Source organism: Mustela nigripes, chromosome 12 (assembly GCF_022355385.1).
Source record: "Mustela nigripes isolate SB6536 chromosome 12, MUSNIG.SB6536, whole genome shotgun sequence".
NCBI lineage: Eukaryota > Metazoa > Chordata > Mammalia > Carnivora > Mustelidae > Mustela > Mustela nigripes.
This window is the reverse complement of record NC_081568.1, coordinates 83,561,502-83,580,973: the sequence shown is the minus strand read 5'-3', so window position 1 is coordinate 83,580,973 and position 19,472 is coordinate 83,561,502. Positions and strand designations below refer to the sequence as shown.

The 19,472-nt window shown below is 46.2% G+C and overlaps 1 protein-coding gene across 2 annotated transcripts in view; it reads left to right on the top strand.

Moving 5' to 3' along the window:
• DPYSL3 (dihydropyrimidinase like 3) overlaps positions 1-19,472 on the top strand; it is a 109,082-nt gene that overhangs the window by 37,177 nt on the left and 52,433 nt on the right. The window contains exon 1 of one of the 2 annotated variants that reach the window (XM_059417861.1): positions 10,580-10,824. The exons of the other annotated variant lie outside the window; for it this stretch is intronic. Within the exon in view, the coding sequence (XP_059273844.1) occupies positions 10,786-10,824 (39 nt within the window). The 5' untranslated portion in view covers positions 10,580-10,785. Of the gene's footprint in view, positions 1-10,579; positions 10,825-19,472 lie in introns of those variants that run through there. 2 annotated transcript variants of the gene reach the window in all.

Genomic DNA, 19,472 nt, shown 5'->3' with positions numbered 1-19,472 from the left:
TGAGGTCATAACCTGAGCCGAAGGCAGAGGCTTAACCCACTGAGCCACCCAGGTGCCTCTTCTCTCATGTTTCTGTTAGCATATTTGCTCCATTATTCTACTGACCCATTTTATAGATGAAGCAAGTAAAGCTCAGAAAGTTTTCATGCTGTTAATTCTAAAGTCAACCAATCTGAGATGAATTTGGAAAATCGAACAGCATTTCTCTATTTCAGTCTCTGGTTTTTGCTGCTGTATTCACGTCTTCGGTGAAAAATGGACTACGGGGACCTTCAAAACTGACCAAGCACTCTGATTGGGCCCAGGTCACCAATTGATCCCGGGTGTCCTGAGGTCAGAAATCCAGGGTTTCACTTGGGATTGGAGCACTGAAGTGCCCAGTCCAACAAAGAAGTGCACATTTATTGACATACCAGGGATATGCAAGAGGAGGCTCTTTTTCGTTCAGTGGCCCCTTCAGAAATTTGCCCATGGATACCTGTGACTAGACCCTTAGGCACATGTTTCTGCCATTCCTCCTTCTCTGCAAAGGTGTGGAGCCAGAGGCTGATGAGGCCCCACAGCCCTGGAACATTTGCTGTGACTGACTATAGGAAACCAGAGGGGGAAAAAAAACCCCAAAAGACATGCAGCCAAAGTCCCTTCCTGGAGAGATTGGGGAAACCTGGAAAATATAAGCTGGAGTGGCCACCTTGCATTTAGGGGCTGGCTTGCTATTGTGAGCCTCCATCCTAGAGTGAGTCTCACATCTGTCATCTGGGAGGGAGCTTCTGTGCTCCACGGGGTAGGAGGGTGGGACGGGTTCTGAATCTAGTCCCGTGTGTTTCCTTTCAGTCCAAGGGTGAAACTGACTGCACTTAGCCACAGAGTCCCACAGCTCCAGTCAGGTTCTCACACAGGCTTTTAACACATGGTCTGTAGTTCCGGGATTCAGTCTTGTGGTTTAGGGTGCACTGGGGCTGAAGTGGGAGTGGCCTGGAGAAGGAGGTAGTTCCCTGGAGAGAACTCACTGCTCTCTCAATTCTGAACAGTCACCAAAGATTGCTTTGGGAAAAAATAACCCTCATCTTTGAGACACAGAAGCCCCTACTCTTTAATGCCTAAATAAGTCAAGAATCTCCAAATGAGGGACTCCTGGGTGGCTCAGTTGGTGGAGCGGCTGCCTTCGGCTGAGGTCATGATCCCAGCATCCTGAGATCAAGTCCCACATTGGGCTACTTGCTCGGCAGGGAGCCTGCTTCTCCCTCTGCCTCTGCTTACCACTCTGTCTGCCTGTGCTCTTGCTCTCTCTCTCTAACAAATAAATAAATTTTAAAAAATCTTAAAAAAAAAAAAAAAAGAATCTCCAAATGATCTGATGTCAGAAATTCACATGACTATACACCAAGCAGGTGGCATAAATAAACATCAGCCAGCCCTTCTTCAAGGAAAAGGAAGCAGCAGATATAGCTAAGGGGAGAGTACGTGTTTTATCCAAAAAGCAGCTCGTTTTTTACTCTAGCTGATGGGCACCATTGTGCATCGGGGAGCCCAGAATGACCAAGTTTTCCAATTTTTTAAAAAAAGATTTATTTACTTATTTGAGAGAGAGAACATGAGAGTGAGAGGAGGGCAGAGGGAGAGGGAGAATATCTTCAAGCCGACTCCCACTGAGTACGGAGCCCACCGTGGGGCTCAGTCCCTGGACCCTGACTTGACTTGAGTTGAAACCAAGAGTCAGAGGCTCAAGTGACTGAGCCACCCAGGTGCTCCCCAAGTTTTCCAGTTTTTTAAAGATATCTAAGTTTGAGTGTGACATCTGTACCTTTTTTTTTTTTTTTTTTTTTTAAAGATTTTATTGCTGGGCTTGATCCCAGGACCCTGGGATCATGACCTGAGCCGAAGGCAGAGGCTTTAACCCACTGAGCCACCCAAGCGCCCCACATCTGTACCTTTTAAAATATTGGCTAAGTAAAACAATATTATCCCACATATACATTCATTTAATACCAGCCTGACTTTGCACATTGGGTTTTCTGGGACACAGATTCTGGAAGAATAATATGCAGGGATTTATTAGGGATCAGCATCTGCACATGGGAAGGGAGGGGGAATTGTTGGGTACAATTGGGGAATTGTTGAGCTGTGATGTGGTCTAAAAGGCTTTAACTGACCTGATAGGTTTAGGAGTTGTTACCCTTTTGTGGTGAGGAGGCCAGGCCCTTATGCGCTCACATTAACCACTTACTGGATCAGGCTGCCCTTGGGGTGGGGATTGGGCTACCTGAGACAAGGGCAGTTTCCAGAAAGAACTGATTGCGCTGAAGGTTGAGAGCACCTGCAGGATAGAGTCCTCCTTCAATCCTGAAGGGGGCAGTGGATGGGGAGGGAGGTGTCTGGGTAGACCTTCCAAGTGTCTACTACAGACACCTTGTTACACTGTTTACATTGACATTTTTGTGTAAGGCTTGGGATCCCCAACTCTAGAATCTGGGTGTGCCTCTTTTTTTCGGGGGTGGGGTGTGTCAGGGCCTTTTTCCCACAGCTGGTCTTAGAGCCTGAGTGATACTCATTATGGTCTTCTACTAGTCATTCTAGATTCTCCTCATTCTTAGCTAACGTCTTCACTGGTCCTGGTGGTTTATTGGCATTGGGACATGGACGCAGATCATCACGCCCTTGTCAGGTTATGGCTGAGGTACTTGTCTATTTACTATCAAGACTGGGCAAGGTAGTTCCTAAAAGAACCCACGTGCACTGCAAGGGTGTCATACACACTCTTTCCTGCCTCCACTGTGTAACAGCATGGACCTTACCTCCTCTGGATAATCTGATAATCCTATGAGGTTGCTGATTGTCTTCCTTGCTTCCTTTAGTCCCGTGGGCCTAGGGAGACCTGAGTGCCCTATAGCAGCGGTAACTCGGAGTTCACTAGGACTTTTGCTCTGCCCCCTGGTGGAAAACGTTTCCCCTTTGGTGAAAAGATAGGAAATAGCCCAGAGTTGCAGGGATGTGAAACAGGCATTTCCCATGTGGGTCCCTGGGAGTGATGATCAGAGGGGTCACTCTTGCTTCTTCCCTTTGGTTCTTGGACTCATGTAGTCTTATTTTTGGGACATTACGTACTTGATAAAGGGCACTGATTTAAAATGATAGTGCATCCTGGAGAATGGTGCCTTATCCTTGCAAGGAATCATCCCAGAATTCGTGCTTCTGTAGACTGTGCCTTCACTAGATTGTTCCCCCACATTTAGGATGGCAGCTTCTAGATAGGGAGTATTTGATAGAACTACTGGATCCTGCAGTCATACGACCTTTCATACATCTAACTTGCTATTAAATAGACCTTTGGTCTGATGTGATGTTATGGAACCCATGCCAATGCCTCAAAGACTCCTTAGTGTTGAACTGAGGCTCCGGCAGCAGCAGAGGCATATCCATACCCAGAGTATGTGTTCATCTTTTTTCTTTATTTCCCCCCTAAGATTTATTTATTTATTTTGAGGGGGTGCTAACTCTCTAAAGTTCATGTGTCCTTTATGTACCCTCTAGAGCTCATGCGTCTTACCAAAGCCTCAACATACTTGTCACTTCTCACTCATCTCATCAGTTTTGCATGATGTCATCCAAAGAGTGTACAATAGGATGTTCTTTAAGATCTTGTCAGACTGCGTTATAACGGAGGGAAGGGCAATTAGAGCCCTGCTCAATACTCTTCCTGTGTGCTGTCATCTATTTCAGCTGCATGCAAGCTGGTTTGCTTTGCTTTGCTGGCAGGGATGGAAAAGAACTTCTTGGGTAGTTCAGTGGCTGTGTACCATGTACTTGAGGCCATGACAGTATGCTCTAGGAGAGTGTCAGAACACTCTCAATTTCGGCTCTTAATTGATTGAGTTGTGCATTAGGATTTGTCTGGCTTTTGTAGTATCCAGAGAAATGACTTAAATAACGATGTAATGGGGATTATCACCCCCATAGCATTTTGGTCTTTAAGGTCATTCTCTCAGGTTGCAGAAAATTTTTAATTTGCTATCTTGATTTAACATCTTGGGGTAAAGGCGGGAAACAGTTTTAGAGCCTTCTTCTTGATCTTTCAACTTGATTGCTGTTGTCCCACAGGCTAGGAAACCAGTGTGGAGGTATGCTAATTGCCATTTTGTCCATTACAATTAATCAATTGAGGTTTGTGAAAATGACCAGTAGGTTGATCTGTAAAGCTGGTGGGCCAAAGGTAAGCCTGAACTGGACCAGGAGTCCATTTATTACTTGGCCTCAGCATTTATTACTTGGACTCAAGTCTCTGGGTATCAGTGTCAACGGGGAACTTATATCCATCCACCCTCCTGATGTCACCTGTGTTGCCCATTCACAGATGATAGGGCTCTTGTCCCCACCTCTTATACAGAGTCAGCCGTGTAGACCTACCACCATGGTCTTATTTCTCACATGAGATTTCCCTCTCTCTGCCATTTCCTTGTCCCCATTTACAATAAAATCCCTTGAAAGATGTGTCTATCTCAGATGTCTCCAATTTCCAATTTGATTGTCTCTTGGAAACACTCCAATCAGTTTTCACCCCCATGACTTCATTAGGACGGCACCATGCACACACACACAGTAGGTACTCAGGAATTATGACTTGAATAATTAAATATATGCCCCCCTAAAAAACTACTGTGAGGTAGCGGTTAAGATACTCATTTTACAGGTGCTCAGGTGAAGGCCCTCAGCACTAATTAATTCTCCTTTCTCATCTTCCTTCAACTTTCAGCAGCATTTAACAAAGTGAGTACATTCTTCTTTTTGAACTAATTTAGTTTCTTGACCTTCAGAACATCGTGCTCACATGGTGTACCTTCTGTCTCACTGATCACCGTCTCCACTCCTTTTCCTGGTTGCTCATTTCCCCTCAGGATGCTTACTTACCACAAAGCTGTCTGCCCTGTACCTCCACTCACTTCCTTGCTCATCTCCTCCAGCATTGTTAAGTAATACCTAGAGGCTGTCAACTCCCAAATTTGTGTCTGGCTAGATCATCCCTTAGATTTCCAATCTTGAATATCCACCTGCTTGTGCAACATTTTGCTTCTATATATATATATATTTATTTTTATTAAAAATTTTTTTAAAAAAAGATTTTATTTATTTATTTGACAGAGAGAGAGATCACAAGTAGGCAGAAAGGCAGGCAGAGAGAGAGGGAAGCAGGCTCCCCGCTGAGCAGAGAGCCTGATGCAGGCCTCGATCCCAGGACCCTGAGATCATGACCTGAGCCAAAGGCAGAGGCTTTAATCCATTAAGACTTTACTTCTGATTTTTTTGAGAGATAGATAGATAGATAGAGAGAGAGTGTGTATTCGAGCATGAGAGGGTAGGAGGGGTATCGGAAGAGGGAGAAGCAGATTCCCCACTCAGAAGAGAGCCTGTTATGGCCTCCATCCCAGGACTCTGAGATTATGACCCCAGCCAGAGGCAGATGCTTAAGTGACTGAGCCACCCAGGTGCCCCTTAATTTCAGTATTCAATAGGAATATCCACAGATGTATTCCTGATCTTCCCCCTCAATCCCATTCCTCTGACATTTTCCCCTGTCACATTGAGGTACACCTTCATCCTTTGAGTTGCTTCGGTCAACAAATTTAGTGTAATTTGCAGTTCCTTTTTTTTCTCACACCCTGGTCAAGTCCATCAGCAAATACTGTTGGCTTTACCTTGAGATATATCTAGTATGTGACCATTTCTCCCTGCTTCTACTGTTACCATTTGGTCCATGCTACCATCATCAAGCTATCATCATCTCACCTGACCTTCTGTGGTCTCTGTATGTAAAATTCCAGCCCAAATTCAAGACAACAGAATGACTTTCACCTTCCCACTCCTGGTTTATTTATCCTCAGTGTACTTCCCGCCATTTTAAACATCATGTATTCTCATTTTTAACCCTAAAATTTTTAGTAAGCTTCAAGAGGGCATGGATTTTTGTCTGCTTTATTCAAATATTTGAATTCCTAATGTCTAGCTGCCCACAGTATGTGCTCAATAAATAAAAGTAAATAAATAAGTAAATATGGACCAAGGTCCCTCTATTTCCAAATCCAGATCCTTAAATAACGTACCATTCTTGGTCCCTACTTTCCCTCAAAACCCAGTATCAATCGTTTTTTAATTCTTTAAATTAACACAAGGCTGCCAGTGTTCTCTTACGCTTTGATGGCAGCTCCTTTCAAAGTCATAGCTCTCTAATCAGTGCTCAGGTACCAAATCTATTCTACTGAGTTTTTCTTTGGCCCATATGTCGCCTTAGAATTTTGTGACTCTATCATATTAGCAAAGGGATTTCCTTACCTGCCTAAATTCACCTGCTGTGAAATCTGAAATCAGGAAATGCTAAGAAGTCTTAGAGAAGCAAAAATAGATATTCTTTTTATTTATTTATTTATTTATAATTTTTTTTAAAAAGAGTTTTTTTAAAAAAGATTTTATTTACTTATTTGACAGAGATCACAAGTAGGCAGAGAGGCAGGCAAAGAAAGAGAGGGGGAAGCAGGCTCCTCACTGAGCAGAGAGCCCGATGTGGGGCTTGATCCCAGGACCCTGAGATTGTGACCTGAGCCACTGAGCTACCCAGGCACCCCTAGATATTAAAACAAAAGATTTTATCTTTTATTTGAGAGAGAGAGAGCTCACAAGCAGGGGTAGGGACAGAGGAAGAGGGAGAAGAAGACTCCTGGCTGAGCAGGGAGCCTAATGTGGGTTCTTGATCCCATGACTCTGGGCTCACACCCTGAACTGAAAGCAGAAGCTTACCAACTGAGAGATCCAGGTGCCCCAAATATAGATATTCTAAAATCTAGATTCTATCACATACCCTTTAGTTGTAGGAACATGCTTATTCCAGGTACTTCCTTTTTCTTCAGACACAATTTAAAAAATTCATATAGTCACTCACCTAATAATTATTGAGCAATTTCTATGGGCAGAGCCCTCTTTCCCACACTAAGGATACAGCTATAAATAAAACCATCACATTCTCTGCCCTCAAGAAGCTTACATTCCAATGATAGGGAGAAAGATAATACTCAATGATAGTTGACTATACGTATGGTGAAAAGTACCATGAAGATAGAGCAGACATGGAAGGGCACCAAGTACCTTATTTTTGAATAAGGGTATAAGGTAAACTTCATGGGATCTGGGGCATTGTTATTGTTATTCACCTCTTATAACACTAGCACCTGCAAACTAATAGTATGTAGTAAGCACAAGGTAAATATTGTGTGAATATTGTGAGACTGAATGAATGAAGGATAGAGAGACCCAGTGAGGTGGTTATTGCAACAGTCCACGTTGAGATGTGATGGCATCAGGCACAGGAATAAGCTTTGCAGATTAAAAGGTCATATTGTTGAGTACAACTTCGTAACAGTTTGATGTCCTTTATTGAAGGGCAAACAATTGAGGGAGTTCAGTACTTCACAAGTATTGGAGCACACTTTCTGAGAGATTTGGGGCAAGAGAGAGTTTTACAGAGTTAGAAGAAGCAACAGGGCATGGTTGGTGAGGGATTTCCTTATAATACTAGCAGGTCCTACTTTTTAGGGTAAAATGAGCTAGCTAAGCTAAGTTGGAAGATTGTGATTCACATCTGTTAGGTTTCTGGTAAGTGGAGCCTGACTTGGGTTTAGATTTGTGACATGGTCCCAGTAACTGGAGCCACCTCTGTTTTGTGGGTTTCAATACATGAATTAACTTCATCAATCTGGATATAGTTAAGAAACAGAACCAATAACATTTCCTGAAAGATTGGATATGGAGTGTAAATTGGATGGATTGAAGGAGAGGAGTCATGGTCAAGGTTGATGCCACGCCTTTGGCCAGAGCAACTAGAATAAAGTAGCTTTGATTGAGGTGTGGAAGTATACCAATGTGGTAGGTTTGGTGGCCAAAATTAAGTTTCTTTGGGACCATAAATTAAATCTCTCTATGTCTCCTTTCCCTTTCTCATAGTTTCCTGAGATACCTAAAGCCAAGCACTGCTGTGTATCCAAGGAAAACCATTCAGAGTCATTCTACTGTGGAAAACATCCGTGCTGATTTCACTTCTCACTCTCTTGGCCAGACACAGAGGCATCCTGTGTTGATGGCTGCCTTTCTTTTTCAAAGAAAGGCCCAGCCAAAGAAGGCTTTTTCCTTCAAACTCATCTTGGACGCTTTCTTTTTATTTAAGAAAGAAAAAGATGATTGAGGGGACAAAAGAGGGGAAAAAAATAGTGTTTGTCGTACATTTCTGATTGTGGCAACAGCTTGAACCGATTAGCTGGTTATTATGCATTCCTGTGCATGGCTTGACACTGGAGTCCGATCTGGAGAAATACATCATGAGTCCTATTCTCCATGGCCTCTAGCATGCAAACCTGACCTCAAAGAGTTTAGCCCCAAGTCTTCTAATTTGAAACAACACACACACACACACACACACACACATGATAAAAAGCATGGTAGAAATCTATTTAGTAGAGAGTATTCTGGATTATAATGACAGGAACAGAGGACCTAAATAGGGTGCAAGAAAGGGAAAGAAACCCATAGTATTAAAAAAGAAAAAAAGGCAGTGGTATTTTTTTTAGGATTGTAAATATCCCTACATATATTTTGCTTTTCTTAAGAACTTGCAAGATCCCTTCCAGCAAGTTTGGGACACATCTTTGGGAAAGATACAGAGAGAGCTCTGCGGGGTTTCATAGTATGTAGTCAATTCTCTTTTTACCCTGTTCTAAATATAATCCTGCTCATTTGCATGCCAATCCCCAGAATGCTTTGTAATTTCACAACTCTTGGCTAGTGGTCTCAGCGTAAGAACAAAGCAAAATGTTTGGGGCGTGACTCTGGCCCTAAACCCTGCTCAGGCTTTGCAAAAGAGTACAGGGAGGTGACTTGGCCTGACATTCATCCTTCTAGCCAGAGTATCGCAGAAATAAAGTGGAGGTCGCTGTGGACTTTTCCTGGGAAGACTGCTTTCGGTCTACTTACCCATGAATAACTAGAAGCTTGGATTAACTCACTTGAGAGGAAGGAGTGTTTCAGGGAGCTTAGCCCTCTTTCCAGTATGTGCCCAGGGTGGTTCATTTTAGGGTTTTGGAAAGCCCAAGCTGGAGTATTCTGTTCCTATTCTGGTGGATGCTTTATATAGTTCCTCTACTGCAGAAAAGGCCTTCAATTTAATGCAAAGATGGCTAGAACTGTGGTCAGTGGCCTGCCTTACAGAAATATGAATTTAAGATTCTTAACACAGACCTAGTTGTGCATAGTGACACCTACAGAATACTTAGTAGGCCATTAGCAATGACAACTGGGGAGTGGGGATGGTGTGAGACTCATCGTCAAAAAGGGCTTTTACAATTTTTGCAAAGTGAGCCATTTTTGTTATTTAGATGGCATGTTTGGAATAATTTTCAAGGAGACCTGAGGGATCTCCTGCACCAGGACCACCAGGTAACCCTCACACGCAAAAGCCCCTCCAAATAGGTCTTCCTTGGCCATTTCATTTTAGTGAGTAGCCAAAGGACAGTATATTCCAGTACTAAAAGGCCATGTGTTTGCTCCCAATGACACACTGACTTTGGACTCTCCGCTCTGTCTAAAGTAAACTCGGGATTTTCAGCAGTGCCCACGGTTCACTGCCCAGAGGAAGCAACAGTAGTGCTCCTCACACATCCATGGCTGCACACCAGCAATGTGCCGGGGCTTTTCAACCACAGGTGTTTTCTACTCTTGACTCACAGAGCAGCATCAATGCACGCTCACCGATTCTGAGCGCCAGGCAGCGGAGTCCCTGTACAACGTATTATTTCGACACTATTTCATACAGAGAACAGTGGCCGGTAACTGACACGGAGTCCCTTTCAAGCCGGTGAGAGCAAGCAAGGCCGGTGTCTTCCACATTTTCCGACACGCAGCGCCAGGATCTCAGGAGAGCCGCGGGCCGGCCGGGCGGCACCCAGGGCGAGCAGGTCTAGGTTTTGCTTGCGGCCTCCGCGGCGGGTTTACACGCGCAGCGGCCGGCAGAGGCGGCGTGCTGCCCTGCGCTGTAACAAAGACAGCGCTGCCGCCCGCAGCCCGCGTGGAGGCGGAGGGGAGCGGGCTCCGGGAGGACAGTCGGGAGCCCTCCCCCGCCCGAAATGCGGGTCGGGAGCGTGGGAAACCGGAGCCGCGGGCTGGCCGCGGGCGTGGGCGCTTCCCGGGGCTCGGCCCGCGAGGCCAGGGGCGCGACGCTCGCGCTCCTCCTCCTCCACCCGGGACTGCAGCATCCCCGCCCCGAAAAGTCCCTCGCGCCCCCTGGTGGCTGTGGGCCGGCTGGCTCCGCAGCACTCGTAAGTCACAAAAAAAAGGAAGAAGAAGAAAAAGTGGGTGAGGCAGATGCAAAGAGGAAAATCAATAGGGTTAAGAGAGAAGAGGGAGGAGTCGCGGAGCAGCCATTCTGGTCTTACGGGGTCCCAGCTGGCACGGCAAAAGAAAAAAAAAAAAAAGGCCCGGGCGTGAACGCGAGGGGAGGAGGGGGGGTGTGGCGGGGGGGGCGGGGGGGAAGGGGGGGGCGGGGGAGATTTACTATTGTCTCTGGCAGCCGCCGCGGGAGCCCGGGAGGGGGGCGGAGGCGAGAGGAGGCGGCGGCTGCGGCCAGCGCACCACTTGCTCCACCTGATCTCCGGCGCTGCGCGCTGAGGAAGGCGCGGGCAGGCAGGAGCAGGAGCAGGAGCAGGAGCAGACGAAGGAGGGAGGGAGGCAGCTGCTGCAGCCACCGCCGCCACCATGTCTTACCAAGGCAAGAAGAACATCCCGCGGATCACGGTGAGTGGGGCGCCGGGCGCCGCCGCCTGCGTCTTTCGCTCGCTCGCTGCTAGCTGCGCCGCGGGCGGGGCGCCCTGGATCCCGCCGGCTTCCCTGGTCCGGTCCCCGGGGAGGGACGGGGACCCGGGGTCCCGGGGGTGGAGAGCGGCGGTCAGTCCAGCCGGCGCGCCGGGCGCCACCCAGACGGAGCGACCCTGGCGTTTGGGGAAAACAAAACAAAGAGGAAACCCAAAGAGTGGCGCGGAGAACTTTGGATTACGTCTCCTCTTTTCCCCCCAGCCGGTAGTTTCCAAATAACACAGGGCTTGGGGCCCTCCCTGGACCCCCGCGCCTCCCGGGATGTCAGTGTGCGCTGCCCCAGGCAGGGTGTGCTTTTTGTTTTAGGTTCCTTTTGGCCAGGCGGGGTATGGAGAGATGACACCTTTCCCCAGGGGTGCCTGGGAGCAGGACCGCGCCCCTCTCCTAGCTCCAACCCGGTGGCTTTGCCTCCCGCGCCGCGAGGGTGGTAGGGTATCTGGACCTTGGGTTTTTACCTTGTCCCCTTCTTGCCTGTATTCACCCCGTTCATATTTCGGTACGTCATATTCCGGGCTGGACAACTAATGTGGCTGTAGCGGGAATCGACCAACTGCCCCCCCCCCCCCCAATGCATTGTACATTTTTCATGTCATTTCCACCCCTCCTCAGCCCAAGAAAAGGCTGAGTTTTAAGAGCAGATTTTAGTTTTGGGGTCGTAGGCGCACGCTGTGTGCCTTGCACGTCCAACTGCCATTGTGTGCAAGAGCGAGCCACCCGCTGCGGGCGGATGTCAAATGCCCTGGGCGAGAGCCTAGGGCGGGGTGGAGAGGGGATGTGCTGTTATCAGGTACAGAAGCCGCATCTTCACCAGAGTCCCTCTTAGGGACACAACGCCGCACCCCGCCTCAGGGCTTCTTTGGGATGCGTTGAAATGATGCCCCTGAATGGAAGGGGCAGACAACAGGCTGGGATGGGCATTACCAAAAAAAGAGGGTGGTGGTCAGAAAACACTGACATTTGTTCTAGCATGAAGCAGTATGGTTGTGCTTTGTCTGTAGTGAATGGTGTGTGTGTGTGTGTGTATGTGTATGTGTGTGTGTGTGTGTGTGTGTGTGTATATAGTGGGGGAATGGGTGGCTACTCCATCTTTGCAAGGCGAACAAAGGAAGTGATCAGCTGGCCCCTGGGAGGCTCTGCAGCTGCCCTAGGGCAGAGCTGTACCTGCTACTACAGTCAGTTTGCCCGGATCCACCAGATTTTGCTGTGGGCACGAGTCTGCTTGCACTTGCCCTGCTGTGTTTAGAACGCCCTGTGTGCTCGAGATTGCCAACGCAGGACCCTACCTCTCTGTAGGCAGGTGGAAGCTGTTCTTGGCTCCAGTGCCCTCTATTCCCAAGTGGTTTTGCTTTCATTGAAGCATGCTATCTTTTTCACGCACCTGAGCTTCACCCCAGACAAGGGCACCCCACCCCTCACTGCCATCCACCTGGTCTTAGGGAATAAACACTGCTTAGGAGAAAGAGTGGTGGGGTGGGTAGGGATCCTTTTGCCAGGGGAAGGTGTCAGGTGTAAACATATCCTCCTTTATCACTGTACGGTATCATTGACTTTACCTTATTGAAGAAACATTGTGGATCTTTTACGATGATGTTACTTTGTCTGGACCAGTTGTCTTTGCAGAGAGCTGTGGACGGGATCATTTAAAAAAAAAAAAAAAAGAAAAAAGAAAGAGAAAAGAAAAGGAAAAAAAAACGGGACAAAAGCTCAATTTTGACACTCTTTCCCTCAGTGAGGGGGGATGAACCCCAGTTCTCATGGTGTTCCATGTGTTTAGCAGGCTGCTTGCTTGCCTTACCTCTATGTACATTTGCCAGTTCTCCTGTTTGGGATAAGCAGAGAAAAGGTCATTTATTTATTTTTTTCTTTCTAGTCTGAAGACTGCAAGGTTCTTCTTAAGGACTCAGTGTATGCTTGGCATTGGGGGCCACGCCCATCCTTATAGGTATCCCTGAGGCCACCTTGCAGGAGGGCTACAGAAATTTAGCCCTGATTGAGAACTTGCCTTCAAAGCCCCCATAAATGTGGCTGTGCCCTAATCCTGGGGCCAGGTTTGCAAGGGTTTCCCTTTTGTTCTTGTCTGGATGCTCTTCCCTGGGGTGCTTCCTTCATTTTCAGCACGGCTTCCATCCTTTCTCTCTGTGCATGGGGCGTGGTGCTGCATAGCTGTCTCTGCCTTGAAGCTGGGGCTGTGTGTCTCCAGCAGCTGTGACAAGAATGGACAGTGGTTGTGAATTTCTTCAAGTCAGGCTACCTTGTAGTTATATTGTTGCAGGGGGGCTGGGGTGGGGAGGGAGAAGAGGAGCATGGTGGGGGCTTGGGGTGGGTATTGGTCTTTGGGGGCAAGGAATCCATTTATAGGTTTTTCTTCAGGCTTTGTGTTGTATTTCTGTGAACAAGGGTCCTATTTTAGAGTCAATTATTTTTGCATGTTTGTGGGTCTATAGATGATTATACTCATCTTCCTAATGTAAAGGCTGAAATAATCTTCCTAGGTATAATGAAAAACATTAAAATATGGATACAGATATACACATATAGGATATTGTGAAAGATCTAAATGTGACATATATCCCTTACTGTCAATTCCGGCATATTTTTTAAATGTTAAGATTGTGGCATTAGAATTAAGTTTTCTAGCTTTGCTGTATTCCTTTCTGTGAAGACTGCCCCACCCAGTAGCTAAAATGTCACTAGAATCTGAGGACTGATGGGGGCAGTCTTTCTTGCTGGCTATCTTTGCCTCCCTGGACACCACCCTCTTCCTCTGCCACAATTTGTCCCTCCACCCGACCCCCCCACTGCCCATAAGGCTTTGTTTGTTTTTGTTTTTCCTGCCACCTCTTTTTGCTGCCCTCCTGGGATCAAAGCCTTCTTATACCTGTGGTTTCTTGGAGAGAAGGGTTTCTGCTGTTGGTAGAATTGGCTGGGGCTTTCTCTGCCAGGGACTTCAGGCCTCCCTCCCATCTTATTGTTCTTTCTCAGGTTGTCCACGTGCACGACCTGTCTGGTCTACCTCAATACTAGCCCTTGCTTCTAAATGGCGGGCTCGCAGCTCAGGCTGGTTCAGCTGATCAGAGCAAGGACCTCGTGCTGCCCTTCACCTCCGTCTCCACTGCCTAGCATGGTCCCTAGCACATAGAGGTCTCGTGGTTATCAGTTCAATCAATAAATGAATTAAAAATTGTTCCTAATAAGAAGAGCTCGTGCCTAGTGAGTGTTTATTTTGTGGCAGGTATTGTGCCGTGTGCCTTACCTCCATTGTCTTGTTTTGATCCTTGACTCAACACTGAGAGGTACTATAGTCCTCCACATTTTATAGATCCAAAACAAAACAAAACAAAAACCAAAAAAAAACCCCAACCCCCTGGAAAATCAAATGCCTTTGCCCAGGATCAGAGACTGAGTACGTGTTAGAGGCAGGTCTGAAACCTGGACACCTGCTTGAAGTCAAGCATGCCCCTCCCCCCACACACATTCTTTTTGGTGTTTCTGCTTCTACCATCACTATTACTTGGTGTTAGTAAGGCAAATGGTATAGGGGTGAAAGACCCTTCCCCCAGTTGTTAACTAATTAACTGTTCTTTTGCCTTTCTGTAACCGCTTGGCCTTTCCCTTCCCCCAGTTGTTAACTGATTAACCGCTCTCTTGCACTCTCTGAGTAGTCCTGGTAGGATCTGGGAAGTGTATTTTGCCTGACACTGTCAACAGATCCCTTAACATGGGTCTCTTTCTTCTTGTATTCAATAAATATCAATAACACTTTTGCGGACAGTAGCATATCAGTTCTGCAGGTGGAAGGTTAGAATAGTTACAGTCCTTGTTTCCCTCTTGCATGCTACTGCTTGAAGCTGACGGCAGGATGGGAGAATCCAACAGTCGGGTTCTATGGCTATATATGTATTCTCTTGCCAGAGTCTCTGCAAAAGCCCATTTGAAGGAAACTGAAGCACAGAGAGGTGAAGTTAGTTATCCAGAGTTAGCCAGCGAGAATTTGGGGGCAGAGCTGGAAATAAACCCAGGGTTTCCTGTCCTGGAACAGCTGCTGCCTTCCAGAGGCTCATGCAGCAGAGATTCAGAAGGTGTGGATCAAGAGTTCCAGAATTCTCTCTGGGAGACGCATCACAGAGAATTGGCTTTCTGCAAATGGTAATTGGATTTCCGTAAATATTATCTTGCCGATAATGCATTTTGGCCTCATTGGAGGCTGGGTTGATGTGATGTTTGGGAATTCACAGAATCCCCATCTTCAGGCAGGAACACAGCCTGGAGAGTTCTTTCCTGGGTATATAGTCAGGGTGCTGTGGTCTTGTTTGAAAGGTATGATTGTGAGTGTTGTGGGTGCCCTGGGAAGGTTTTATTCCCAAGGGGAAGGGAATGGACCTTATGAAGTACAACAAAGCCGGGGGGCTAGAACCAGCCAAGAACTTGGAGGCGGTACAAGTCCAACTCTGCTCCTACCTATGTGCTTTCTTCTTGTTTCAAGAGGTGTCACTTGGGGCCGGGAGCAAGTGTTAGGAGATGGAAGACTAGTGTTTAGGAGATTGAAAGAAAGGAAGTCACCCATAGTCGGCTTTATCTGCGTAAGGCATCTTGGTAGGGAAATTCCAGAGTAAAAGGCGGAGGGAAAGTTAGGAATGGAAATCATCTTAGAAGTCTGATCATGGAAATCTCAGCCAGGCTGTGCCTGGGGTGTTCATTTGTTACTTTATATTTTGACCTGCTATGTGGCGATTCTCAGCCAGGTTATTCCTCTTTCTTTTCTTCCTTTTTAAAAAAGATTTTTAAAATTTATTTGAGGGGGTTAGAGAGAGGGAGAGAATCCCAAGCAGACTCCGAGCCGAGTGTGGAGCCTGACACAGGGCTCAGTCGCACAACCCTGAGATGATGACCTGAGTCGAAAACTCAACTGACTGAGCTACCCAGGCACCGCTGGGTTAATTCTCTTTCTGAAACAGGAGCAAAGCACCTCAGCTGTATAAAGGGCTCTGCCTATTAGTAGCTGTATTGGAGCTGGCTGGGCATTTGGGGGAATTCTAGAGGAATAGATTTTTCTCAGAGAATTCCAGTCTTTGTGGTAGAACTGTCAGCTTATAAATGAAAATATTTCCGCTTATCTCCCTGGGCTGTTGAAAGGCCCAAATGAGGATAGTGACTCTGAAAGTGACCTCTGAACCCCGAGGTCTTCAAAGTAGTAAAGGCTGATTTATTTATGAAATCTCAGCTATTCTGGAATGTGGAAATTTGTGAAGGGGAAGACATGATAAAAGTCTGGCGTAGAAAGAGGCTACTTATGAAACTATTTTTTGAATACAAGTTTTCAAAAACAAAAATCAATGCAACGTTATGTAAAAGTTTTTGTTATTTTTTTTTTTCTTGCTTCAGTTATGTTTCAGTGTTCCTCAAAATTAGGCTTCTTAGAGGTCATTAGACTGCCTTTGGTCTTTGATATAGAGACTTTCCCTTATCCTAAATATAGCGCATTTTTCTTATTCGGTTGTGCTAGATTGTTTTTCAGTCCTAATTAACTTGTAAAATAATGTGACACAGATCATGAATACATTTTCTGGCAGGTTCTTCACGACTCCCTGTTCAGTAGCTTTTCCTCTGCCCCTTCTCCTTCACCGAAAAATCAAAAAGCAAAAACAAACAAACAAAAACCACTGAATTTGAAAAAGAACAACCACCCCCCATGTCCTAATGGGCCCTCTGTTCTTTACCTGTTGACATATTTCATTTGATTTTGCTTATTACATTTGAAAAGTTACAGAATGTTTACACCAGTAGGGATGTCTCCCTAGGATATAAATCTGCCCCTCTTCGATTAAATCAATTGCTCCTAATCATAAGGGGACTGGAAGTTTGCGTATGTCATCGCCTCCTCTGATTAATGTTAACAGGAATAGCCTGACCGGCTCCATAGTTAATCCCGCCTCAAATCAGTGCTCTGTTTTACCTTTTCTCCCATTCTCCATAGGCCTTTCAGAAACAAAAAAGAAAGATCCTGGAATACCCAGAGACACGGGCTCTTTTCTATTTTCACACTCTTCTGTTAAATTTCTCTCTCAACAGACTCAGTCTATGTCTATTTCAATCTCTGAAATAGACCCAAAACACCATGTAGTAGAATAGGATGAGCCCTTCAACCTGGCCTCTTTGTTTGGCCCTAGTCTCTATGCGGAGTCTACTTACAAAAACAAGTTCTCTTGGGGTGCCTGGGCCGCTCATCAGTTAAGCCTCTGACCCTTGATTTCTGGCTTAGGTCGTGAGCTCCGGGCCACGGGATGGAGCCCTGTCTCTATCTCTGCACTCAGGGCGGAGTCTGCTTGTCCCTCTCCCTCTGCTCTAACCCCTGCTTGCTTATGCTTGCACTCTCTCTCCAATAAATAAATACATAGGAAACCAACTTCTCTCGAGGAGCTTTCTTCTGTTAATTAGATTGTAGGGGTCTCAGTGGTCAGAAAGATGGGACTAAGCATAGTGGAGCTGTTAAGCGACCATTTATTGACAGGCTCTGTGGATGACCTCACTTGACTCATATCTCCTGTAGCCGCAATGAAATAAACACCATTTTTGCACTCCGGATAGAGGCTCCAAGAGTTTTAGTAACTAGACTAAAGTCATGCAGTTGAAAAACCAAGATCCTGGGATTGATCCCTCCAGAGGTGAGCTAGTTTTCTAGGCAGGAAAGCCATCATTCCCTATCCACAGGTGGTTTTCCCTTCCCCATCGCCTCCAGCTGTCCTCACCTGTTAGCTCACAACATCGGGTCAGGGTTCACTGGATGGAAGGAGTGGGGATGATCTGGCCAAACCTATCACATCACCATTGGAACAACAACGGAGCGTATGTCCTCCCAACAGTGGTTCATGCTTTGCCTTGCCAGCTGTCTGAGTTAGCTTCTGGCTTTTGCCCAGACGCATGTATGAGTGCTGGGTGGAAAAGCAGATACTGTTTTCCTGCCCAAGGCCCCTTCACACTCTCTGTCCCTGTCTGCTTCCCAGACTTGGAAGGAGCCAAGTTCCCCGTTCCCATTCCATCAGAGAAATACAGGACATACCCAGCGCTCCAAGCTGGATGGGGGAGCTTGACTTTAGAATAGTTCAGGACCCTATTTGGGACATCTGGAATTCAAGGACACATTTCTCGTGACTTAATTAGTCTCTTTTTTTCCTTGGAAGCACTGGATGATGAAATATGTGGGATAAAGTGAGATTTTATTTTTTGAGGGAAGAGTTTTGCTGGCTAGTAGAGCAGAGGAGCCCTCTTGTTTTTTGACACAGGGAAAGACAGCCCTGGATGGAGTGTCAGCATGTTGTGGTTCAGGCCTGGCCTCACCTCTAATTTGCGCATGACTTTGGGCAAACCCTGATCATCCCTCTCAGTTCTTCATCAGTCAAATGACGGCATGAACTAAATGATCCCCAAAGTCCCTGTCAGTGCACATGACCTTATGAGACTTCATTGTGCCTTCTCTTTTTTCCTGAGATCATGGTCAGCCCTCCGCACTGTGTTCCGAATTTAGAGAAGAGTCGTAAGCAAAGGGAATGCAGTGAGAAGAAAATCAGAGCAGCCCTTGTTGGTTTAAATTCAGCAGGACTGGCCCAAATCTGTGTTGGGTTTAAGGGTCTTTGGTTGCCTTTTACACTTAAAATCCCAGCCTTTTTCTCATTCAGAGGGTAGGTTTGGTTCATAGACTCTATACAGGAGAGGAATAGAACAATGATGTCCTTTTCTTAGTAGAACTTTGGTATCAATGCAAATGCATATTATTAAAATGAGACCATGATTCCTTTGCTGGCACGAACAATTTCTCTTTTGGAGAAGGCTACCATTAATAAGGGCACAAAGTTGACAAATTGACCAAATTACACTGGTCAATCGACTAGGTAGACCAACAGAAAACAGCTCCAAGTCTGTCTATGCTCTGCTAAGCTCTTTTCAGTTGCTCTTGCCATATTTTAAGTGTGGTGGCTGCCATCCAATGGAAATAACCCCTCCCCAAAAGCCAAATAGTGCCACGGACACCTCACGAGGTAGGGATGGTTTGGGTTTTGTTACCACTGAATCTGCAGCACTTAGTCTTTGCTTGGCACATATTAAGCCCTCTAAATATTTGTTGAATGAATGGGTGCATTTAACACTTGTGTTGCAGGAATAATCAAGCTAGAAGATGATCAGAACATGCATACAGTTGTGCTTGTACATCATCCTCCCTTTCACTGGCAGCTTTCTTTCTTGAATATTAACTTTTAAGAGAGAAGGCCTGGTTCTAAGAAACCAGGAGAGGATCCACAAGCCAAGAGAAACAGGACAGAACATCAGCAGAACGAGCAGAGTCAACTGTCCTCCCGGACCTGACTGGGGTTGACCGAGCCTGGCCCTCATTTGTACTTGTGTCTTCGTAGACCTCTCTTCCTCCCCTTCTTCCAAATACTACATCTGACCCCATTCTCAGCCTGTTTCAGGGCTTACCTGAGTACTTCTTCCTTGCAAACAGACCCGCTGTTTCTCTTCCAAGAAATGATTTATGAGAAAGAGAACTTTATGCCTCCCTTCAAATAGAGAAGACT